This window comes from Pteropus alecto, unplaced genomic scaffold (genome assembly GCF_000325575.1).
Source record: "Pteropus alecto unplaced genomic scaffold, ASM32557v1 scaffold359, whole genome shotgun sequence".
Lineage (NCBI taxonomy): Eukaryota > Metazoa > Chordata > Mammalia > Chiroptera > Pteropodidae > Pteropus > Pteropus alecto.
Genome location: NW_006443119.1, coordinates 4,003,060 through 4,013,714, shown reverse-complemented (window position 1 = coordinate 4,013,714; position 10,655 = coordinate 4,003,060). Strand labels below are relative to the sequence as shown.

General features: G+C 43.7%; 1 protein-coding gene across 1 annotated transcript; it reads left to right on the top strand.

The window, feature by feature from the left end:
* The first annotated feature begins 7,976 nt into the window (after positions 1-7,976).
* DUSP23 (dual specificity phosphatase 23) lies at positions 7,977-10,415 on the top strand. The gene is made up of 2 exons (XM_006922911.3): positions 7,977-9,131; positions 10,014-10,415. Exons 1-2 carry the CDS (start codon positions 8,865-8,867, stop codon positions 10,197-10,199), a joined length of 453 nt encoding a protein of 150 aa, XP_006922973.1. The 5' UTR covers positions 7,977-8,864; the 3' UTR covers positions 10,200-10,415.
* Positions 10,416-10,655: the final 240 nt, after the last annotated feature.

The window sequence follows — 10,655 nt, the reverse complement described above, 5'->3', positions numbered from 1 at the left end:
AATTCTGTAAGAATTTGAAAATTTTCTGATCCAAAATAACTTTGAATATTTGAATAATTGTATAATATATATTTTTCAGTATTTACACAAGAAAAAAAACTGAATAGAATTACTGGCATTTCAGACAGTGTTTAAATTTTGCTAAGATTAGATGTGAGATTGATTTGTCTTTCACGTCTTAGGATATAGTTATATTTAGTTTTTTCACTGAAATAAAGATAATCAAGAACATGTTTTAATACCACAAAGATTCTCTTCCCATCCGTCATTTTCTCCAGAAGAGGTTGGGATTTTTCATCAATAGCAGTGGGTAATAATGAACACATTTTGAAACTCTTTCTTAATTAATGATGTCTTGCCTTCAAAGACCAAAAGGCCATAAAACTCTGCTAAAAGACACATTCTTCCCTTGCCACCAGTTGTGATTCTAAGAATTCAGGTATGTTTGCACTATTTTTCCCCATGAAGCAGAATATACCATCAAAGTGTGACAAGGAATTCCCTGAGAACTTGATTTGCATGTAGTGGTTTTCTGATTTTTTTTTCTCTGTTGTGCTTGTTTGTTTGTTTGTTATACAATTAACCCTCTGCCTCAGTTTCCAGTCCTTGCACTGCAAATGATGGTTCTACTCCAATGTAGGGGGCAATGGGAGGAGTTCCTGACCTGTCCTTTGGGGCTACACAGGCAGCTAAAGTTCTCCAAGCTGAGGGCAGAGGGGAATGGATATCTCTATTGCTCTCTAAGAGAAACACCTATGACCAATTAGTCCTGATAAGTATGTAGAGCCTATTTTGATGATGATGATGACTAGAGCCAGTGTTTATTGATCGCTCAGTGCACCAAGCATTATTCAAAGCACTTTACATGGATTAACTCATTTAATCTGACAGCCCCATGATGTATAATATTCTCTATTTTATAGAGGAGGACACTCAGGTGTAAAGCAATTTATTCAGGATTATATCACTTTAAATGGCAGAGGCAGAATTTGAACCCAGCACCAGCTCTATTGCTTCAAAGATACTGGTCTCATGCAGAATTCAAATTTCTTTCCTGCATTTGATCTTGGGACTATAGCCTCGGCAGCAAGTCATTTACATTTATACACATATAACATTAGTCGACCCATCTAACTTTCTGATGATTTGCACAAATTATTAACAGAAAGGCAGTTACAGAGACCTCTGGCCAGTCACATGAGGTCAATGAGTCTCAGCTGGGTTTTTCTCTTTGACAGTCTGGGCATCTACAGTCTCCTGGAACTTGAATGAGATTGCTACCCAGATCACTATCTCTGCAGATACCTCATGGCCTCCAATCCCACAGAACAGGAACTCTCTGTGTCATGCGCCCTCCTCAGCCACTACCACTAGCTCCTGCCCTAACATGCAAATAAAATGTATTTCCTGGGGACCCGCTATGTGCCAGGCCCTGCAATAGGCATGGAAGACAAACCGACATGCTGGGAGCTTTCAGGTCCCACAGCTCTGACTCCCAACTTGAGAAACATAATTAATTTGGGGAATTCAACCTGGAAGTAATTAGATGGTATGTTTTAGAAAGACTCAAAGTAAAACACCCTTAAGATTCCTTCCAATCCTACCCACATTCACTTGATTTCTCTCTAAGGTAAGCATTTATAAGTCTGATTTAGACACACACACGCTTGTACCTGTAATTACTATATAACATCTATTTCTTCTTTTCAATGAAAATGAATTTAAATTATTCTTGTTTTGTGAATTTCAAGTTACCCCATGAGATAAATGAAGACTCCAAGGTGTCATCAAACCAAGTGTTGGAAATCCTTGTTCTAAAAAGTAGAGAAACAAGCTCATTTCACCTTCAAGAAGCAAGAGGAGAGAAATGTATATAGATATACAAATAGAGCATAGTAAAGAGAGAGTTTAACATGTATGATAATCATTTACATACACATACTCACACAAATATGTATGAAAGGTGGTGCACCAAAATGTGGTTATCTCTAGATGAATTCTCTTGTAAACTCAGCTTCAATGCCCCTCATTATTAAGGGCTCTGAGCCACAGAAGAAAGCTGAGAACATTTCCAAAAGAGAGAAAAGGCCATTACTTTCCAGAGGTGGGTAAATGCATAGACAGATGAGATATTTGAAACAGCATCCTAGAGACTGACATAATTGGTGAGAATTTTCCAGAAGTTCTTGAGGTTTATAGTGGAGTGGCTTCTAAGCAAGGTCTTTGAGATCCTCTCAGTTAGATGTCACAAGCTAAGATCATCTAGGACGTTTGCTACCACAGCCCATCCATCAGGTATGTAAACCTCTAACTCTTTATATTCCTTCCCATCATACCTGGAAAACATAGTGGTGTCTCTTTGAATACCAACTAATATAAATAGGTAATAGATCATCATTTCTTTTCTTTTTTGAGTATATATATTTTAATGCTTTTAAAATAAAAATATGTTATTGGTATAATAAAGCAATAAATTCTTTAAAATGCTTTAAATATATAATGTAATATATGTTTTGCTAATGATGCTAAAGAAACTCAGAAGAGGGATACAAAACACGAATTATAAGAGTGCAGGGAAGACTTCCTAGAAAGAGTGGTGTGTTCCAAACTGAATCTTGAGGGGAGTGAGGAGCTGATGCAGGCCATAGGTAAGCACAGGGCCAGTAAAAGGAGAGCATGTGCAAAGGCACATGAGAGTGCTGCTTTGCTGACACCCTGCATTGTTTGGTTTGACAGGGGCATAGTTTCAGAGGAATAAGGTAAGATGCAGCTGAAGAGAGAAGCAAAAGACTTCATCCTGAAGGGCTTTCTCTGTCAGTCTATAAGTGTCGGGACTTTTTTCTTGAAGGCTATGAGGAGTTACTGAAGGACTGGAGTATAAGTGTAAGATATGTGTCCTGTGAAAGTCACCACAGCCACGCAGAGGGGAATGTGTAAAAGCTAGACGAGCAGAGGCCAGTCCATGGAGGTGAGGGGTCCTAAGGAGATTCCAGAAAGATGGGATCTGCATGAAAAGAAGGTATGCTGGGGGGCAGGGCTTGTGATAGAAGGTGGTCCATGGCTCTTTTTTCTTTCCTGCAAACTGTAGAGAGGCTGGGGTCCCATAAATTGAAGGATGTTAAAGCAGGCAATTTCTCCCATGCTTGGAATGTACTTTAAAGGTAGAGAGAGTGGAAAGTAATAGTTCAAGATTTCCTCCGGAAAGGAAATCTGGGAACCAAACCCTTCCTTGGAACAAAAACAAGAAAATCACAATGTACATGTAAGTGTATTTTTCTTGGACATATTCATAACCTGTAGATACGGCAGTAGATTGCACTAATCAGGGACTGTTAGGTATCTCTAATTAACCTCAGACTTTCACCCAGGCCAAGTAGGCCTCTTTAGACCTCACCCTGTGCTGATTGGCTCCTCTGCCCCCAGGCCAGCTTAGCCAAAGCTTCTCAGCTCCAGAGAGGAGATGCCCAGAAATGTCCAAGTCACCACTTCTTGTGGCTAGGCCGTATTTTAGGTACTACCAATGCTCATCAAAGAGAAGGAAAAACAGCTGAAAGACAAGCTGGTCTTACAACAGGGTTTCTCAGGCATAGGTGTGCATAGGAACCTATGCATAGGTGTGCATAGGAACCTGGGGATGCCACAGGGCAGGGCCTGAGATTCTGCATTTCCCACAAACTCCCAGGTGATGCCAATGTTGCTCAACTGTGGATCACACTTTGAGAAGCATTGGTCTAGAGGTGGTCAGAGGAACAGCCAGGAGCTGGGAAGGTACCTAGAAAGAATCAGCTACTGACAATTCCTGAGCTCCATTTATTCATTGTATTTGTTGCATCTGCACTGGAAAATGGACCTATGTGGTCTATAGTTTTAGAGACTGGAAGACTTAAAATAAAGAGAAAGAGATAAGAAATAAGATAGCAGTTTAGAAACCTCCAAGGTCTAGTACTGAAAGCAGCATATTGAAGATAAGGAAATAGATAAGGCATCTATGTTCATTTTCTATTGCTGTGTAACAAATTGCCACAAACTTAGTGGCAAAAAAAAAAAAAAAACAATAACAACAACAACAACAACAACAACAAACACTTATTATCTCACAGTTCTGTAGGTTAGCTGGATCCTCTGCCCAGGGTCTCTTCAGGCTGAAATTAAGATGCCAGCCAGGCTTCAGTTCTCCTCTGAGGCTTGGTTCCTCTTACAAGATCATTCAGATTGGCAGAATTCACTTCTCTCAGTTGTAGGATTGAAGTCCTTGCTTTCTTAGCAGCTGTTATCTGGGAACCACTCAGATCCTAATGGTCATCTTGCCACATGGCTGCCTTTTGCCGTGTAACATAATATAATCATGGGAGTGATATTCTCTCTTCAAAGGGTGTGGGTCATTTAGGACCATTTTATAATTCTGCCAACCACAGCATCCTAGGATTCCACACTTTGCATTAGAGATGTTTCAACGTAAGTGTAATTTCTTCATTTATTCTCATCAGCTTTAAATCATCCTGAGATGGTGGTGGTAGTAGTGGTAGCTTCCATCCTTTGAGCATCAATTTTGTACCAGCACTTTCCTAGGTACTTTACATATTTCTAGCTTATTTAACCCTATCAATAATCCTTAATAATCTATATAAGAAGTCCCCAACCCCTGGGCCGCGGATTGGTACTGGTCCGTGGCCTGTTAGGAACCAGGCCACACAGCAGGAGGTGAGCAGTAGGCGAGTGAGCAAAGCTTCATCTGTATTTGCAACCACTCCCCAGTGCTAGCATCATCAGGCATTAGATTCTCACAGGAGCACCAGTGGTGCCAAAAAGGTTGGGGACCACTGACCATGTCATTAAAGATATCTATCTTTCGTAGATGAGGAAACTGAGACTTAGAAAGTTTAAGTAACTTAATCTAGGTCACACAGTTTAGTGATTCAGTGACATTTGATAGAATGGATTGAGTCCTAGACTGGACCAACTGAGTGACCATTAGTTTTCTCACCTAGAAGTGGAGAGGTAAAACCAGGAGATATCTTGAGGTTTCTTCCAGTTTTGACATTTATGCTGTGAAAACTACAATGTTAATATTTCCAGTAATTTCTCCATTTCAGATCCAAGGCAGAGCAACATTTCTAGCTGTATAAACGATAGAAGTGAAAAAGCTTCTGCAAGATGGTTCGCATCATAAAGGAGACTCATACCTGAGTTCTCACTCTTCTCTGTTTCTGCTCTCACCTGCCTATGTTCAATAGCTTTGCAAAAACTAAAAGCTAGTCCCCAACTCGTTCCCCATCTCCAAATTCTCTAATCATAGCTTCTGGTATAAGGCACCAACATCCCAGCATGAAGTCTAAATGTAGTAATTTGTGAGATTTCAGTCATGGTATGTTCTGTAACAGTATACAAATTACGAACTTTTCAACCAAACAAAACAAACAAAAAAAAGAAACAAGGAAAAGCGATCAGTGCCATCTTGTGGATAGACTTTTATTAAAATGTCCAAGATAATCTGGCCACACCTCAGATCACATCAAAGCCTCTACACTCCACACTGATATGAATCCAATAGACAGCAGAATAGCTTCATTATTTGTTTACAGGTAATGCTGGTGCTGATTGGCAGAAGGTTCATCTTGCTTCTTGAGCCATGGCCAGTTATTAAATAATTTGTATATCATCCTTAACTATACGCCCATGCTTCCAATACCACACACAAACAACACCCACAGCCAAATTGTTCTGTTTGGTTCCTCTACGCAGCACGTTTCTCTAAATGTGGAAAATTTGTGTTGACCTTTCACAACACCCCATCCCCAGCAAACACATGCACACTTAGACCACAATTGATTATAGCATAACTTTTTTCTTTTAAAAATAAACTTAATTTTATTTCACTTCTTGAGTTTATTATAAATTATTTCTCTTCTTTCATTCTATCTGAATATTCCCATCTGTATTAATTATCTATGACTACATTAAAAATCTCCCCAAAATTCAATGGCTCAAAATAATATTATCTCACAGTCTCTGTGGGTAAGAAATTCAAGAAAGACTTAGTTGGGTAGTTCTGGCTCAAGAAATCCATGAGGTTATTGTGAGGTATTGGGCAGGTCATCTTGATGGGGCCAGAGGATCTACTTCCAAAATAGCTAGCTCCCTCACATGATGTTGGTATGAAGCCTCAGTTCCTCACTACGTGGATCTCCCCATAAGGCTCTCTGAGTGTCCTTACAACATGGAACCTGGCTTCGTTTAAGTCAGAGCAAGGCAAAAACGAAAGTGTTTTTTATGACTTAACCTAAGAAGTCACACACTGATATTTCCACAATATCCTACTGGTTATAAAAACCATCCCTACCACTGTGGAAAAGGGCTATACAAGGCATGAGATGGGTCGTTGGGGGCCATTTTAGAGGCGACTTCCACACCGTCCCTTCCTAAATCCAGTTTCTACATCAGGTCCCAAATGTGAAATGTGTTATGTAAAAGAAGATCAGCACATTTAAGACATTGAGAATTCTGACTGCAGTCCAAAGGTCACAGGAACACAAACCCAGGTAATCCTTTGCCTTAGTGGGACACAGGGACCTGCTTAGAGGAAGGAATTCTCTGACTCTGGCTTCACTTCTAACTGCCACTGGCATGCAACCCCTCAGGGGTCCAAAATAGATCATGAAATTAGTGCCCTTGACAATGGGACACAGTTAAAGGCAGGTACCCTGGTCCCAGGGTATACTGAGAGGGGTAGAGCGGTAGAGATAGGGAGGAATTCCTACAAAGGGAGCCAACCGGCCTTTCCAGAAGGCCCAAGAGGGTAGAAGGAATCACTTCTACCCCTACAGAGAACCACCCATGGGGGGGAATCACTGGGGCCTCATATGAAAAGGGGATCTCTGTATCACCCAGAAATGTCTTCCCTCTGGAGAAGATGGGCTGTGACCTGGTTCTCAAGGAGGCAAGGAAGGGACATAAGATGATGGGGAAAGATGTGGGAAGTTTCCCCCTGATAAGTGGAAGGTGTAAAGAAAGGAGAACAAAGCAAAGAGACTGAGAAAAACTCAATGTGAAAAGAGCAAGTGCGGGACTCTTGTCTACAGAGGCAGTGCAGCCAAAACCCTTGGGGGTGGGAGTACTGGTGGCTGAAAGGCACAGCAGAGAAAAAGGGAAAGGAATGAATTGATATGGGCTAGAAAGATTGATAGAGAGCTGTGTGGGAAATGAGAGCATAAACCAGAAGGGCTTAATCAGGCCTGTGATTGCACAGAAAGAGGAAAGGGTAGATTTGGCAACTCCTGGAACCTGGGGAGAGCAGGTGGAGGCAATGCTTCAGAGTTGTCTGGGTAAATGGTAAGTGCATTTTCCACAGGGTAAGAGCAGCCTTTAAACTTTAAGAGAAGAGAAATTCCTTTTCATTTTGCTGGAATCAGAGCTTTAAATGGTCAAATGTGTGTCAGCAGTAAGTGGGGACAGAGGGAGGGAAGTACATCCTCATGGCTAAGCGCCCTGGGCTTGGAAAGAGAAAAACCTTGGCTCAACCAGTCCAGCTACTTACTAGTTCTGTGTCCTTGGCCACGTTAACCAACTTCTCTAAGCTTCAGATTACTCATGTACAAAGGGGATATAAAAATATTTTCCACATGTGGTTCTTCCAGAAAGCACTTGGCACAGTGCCTGGTACAAAGCAAATTCATTAGAGTTAATTGTTTCCATAATTATAATGAGTACGCATCACTAGAAACACATTGTTCAAATAAGGATATGGACCAGACGGATCACAGCTAAGACATTGTATTCAAATCTAAGTCCCACCTCCTATGAACAACACTAATAAACTCTAGCCTCCCCCAAGGGAAGGTGACTCAGAGAGCCTGGAAATTATGAAATATGAAGAGAAATTAAGAAATCCTTCAACCTTTAACCAAGATGATACTTGGGGACATAAGGATGGTTATGTGAACTTTCCATCTAACTTTGGAAAACAATGCTGTGTTGTTAAAGATTGCAGAGCCAGGCTGCTTGGTTTCAAATTCCCAGGGCATCAGTCATCCTTGGTCAAGTTCCTAAACCTCTCCGAAGCTTCAATTTTTTCATCTGTAGAGTTAATTAGATTACTTACCTCATAAGATTATTGTGACAATTAAATTAGTTAATACATGTAAAATGCTTAGAATAATACCTGGCACATAGTAAATGCTCAATTTGTTAGTTTTTTGTCAGTCTGTTAATTTCAGGGTACCAGATGGCAGCCTAGTATTTTTAATAATGCCAGCAATGGAAAATGAGAACAGTCCCTTGTACAGTGATTCCCTCGTACTAGACGAGGTCAGAAAGTCACTGATAGTCACTAGTCGCAGTCATTGTAGAGGAGATTCTTCACCCAAGGCGGAAGTAGATCTGCCATCTCCTAGCCCCTCGGGCATCCACTGTGAAGCAAGTAAGAGTAAGCCAAGGGCTTGGGCGGCACGGATGCAATTACTCCCACCGACAGCCAAGGAGCAGTAGAGCACGACCCCGGGTGGCTTTATCTACAGAAAACAATTCTTAATTCCTTGTAGGTTTTCCTTCTTGGCTGTTTGCGTAGCTCCAAACTTCATGCGTCCCGCTGCCGTAATCCCGCCCATTATTGACTATCCAACAAATCAACGAGCGTCCAGGTAGCTGGGGTCGGATCCGTGCTCTTCTAGGTCATTCAAAGCCCGGCGTTCTATGCCCGCCCCCAAGCGGCTGGGCCAATCTGCGCGGCGGAGAGTGACGTCGCCCGGAACGCTGTCCCGGAGACTGCGCGGTCCGGGTAGGGACCAGTGCTGGGTTGGTGGGGATTACCCGGCCAGGGCGGGCGAGCGGACAAGTGGCTGGAGCTGTTCCTGAGCCCTCCCCCAGCCATGGACGTGCAGCCCCCCAACTTCTCCTGGGTGCTCCCGGGCCGGCTGGCTGGGCTGGCGCTGCCCCGGCTCCCCGCCCATTACCAGTTTCTGCTGGACCAGGGCGTGCGGCACCTCGTGTCTCTAACGGAGCGCGGGCCCCCGCACAACGACAGCTGCCCCGGCCTCACCCTTCACAGACTGCGCATCCCGGACTTCTGCCCGCCAGCCCCCGAGCAGATTGACCGCTTCGTGCAGATCGTGGACGAGGCCAACGCCCGGGGAGAGGTTAGTGGGCGGAGTCAGCGTAGGGAAGAAGGGGCTTGGGAGGGGTCAGCGGGGACACGCACGGAGAGGGGGAAGTCAGGGCCAGGAATACAGGGCTGGGAGAGAGATTCGGGGAAGACCGTGGGGCCAGGAGACTACAGGTGCACCTGGGACGTAAAGCCTAGGGGAGAGGGCGGGGCGGGAGGAGTAAAGAGGGCTGAGCAGCGTAAACTGGGCTTGTGGAGAGGAAAGAAGAGTCAGCTCACGTGGAGTGTGGAGGAGAAAGGGTGGACAAACTTGGGAGAGTTGGTCGAAGTCAGAGGCTATTGAGCAGTCTCCACAGCAGTGCTCCGTCCAAATATAATGGAGCCATATGTAATTTTTAAAGTTTCTAGTAGCCACATTTTAAAAGGTAAAAAAGAAGCAGGAGAAATTCATTTTGATAATATAATTTAACCCCGTAAGTCAAAAATATTACCACTGCAACATATAACCAATATAAAATACTTAGTGAGATATTTTCATTGCTTTTTGTACATCTTCACAACTTGGTTGCGTTTTACATCACATCTCCATTTGGATTAGCAGCATTTCAGGTACTCAGTAGCCACATGTGGCCAGTGGCTTCAACACTAGAGAGTGCAGGTGGATGGTTGTAGAGAAGCAGGCCAGGAGCCCAGCGCTTGAACTAGCCCCTTTGCTGGTAATTGGTGGCCTGCAAGCCACCAGGTATGGGATAGCCTTCCCTGACTTCGATGTCACTTCTTGCCCCTGAGAGCCTGAGACATGTGCAGTCCTTGGTCTGACCCAGAAGCAGCAGCTGTAGGGAGGAGATCGACCCAGCTGAGAGGCAGAAGAGTGTTGGGACAGCATCAGGCTCCACTCCAACCTCCCCCTTCACAGGCCGTGGGAGTGCACTGTGCCCTGGGCTTCGGTCGCACTGGCACCATGCTGGCCTGTTACCTGGTGAAGGAAAGGGGCCTGGCTGCAGGAGATGCCATCGCTGAAATCCGGCACCTTCGACCCGGCTCAATCGAGACACATGAGCAGGAGAAAGCAGTCTTCCAGTTCTACCAGCGAACTAAATAAGGAGCCTCAGCAACCTTCTGTCAGACCCCCACAGCCCTGACCAGTGTTAGATGGGGCCAGAGACGTGGAAGTGGGCTGAAGCCTCCAGGTCCTAGCTGGCTCAAGGGACTGAAGTCTCCCTTCTTTGCAGGCAGGTTGTGATTGATGGGATGGCTGGAGCTGCATTGGTGTGGGGTCCCTCTGCTGCTTCCTTGAATAAATAACTTATAAGAACCAGTTCATGTTGCATAGCACTATACAGTTTACAAAGCATTCCCACATATCTACACATTTGAGCCTTACAGTAACCCTGTGATATAGGAAAGGCACTTTAGATGAAGTGGCTAAAGCTCAGAGAGACTCAAGGTCACACTTTGAGAAAGTGAAAGGATTGGCCAGGAATACAACACACATCTCTAGCCTGTTAAAGATGCTGAAACTCTATCTGTTCTCTGACATTCGACGTGTCTTCTAGAG

Excerpts from the sequence above, each read along its gene's own strand:
- DUSP23 (XM_006922911.3), top strand. The coding sequence starts at position 8,865 with ATGGACGTGCAGCCCCCCAACTTCTCCTGGGTGCTCCCGGGCCGGCTG. Across the intron at positions 9,132-10,013 it reads AGGCCAACGCCCGGGGAGAG|GCCGTGGGAGTGCACTGTGC; the intron begins GTTAGTGGGCGG and ends CCCCCTTCACAG.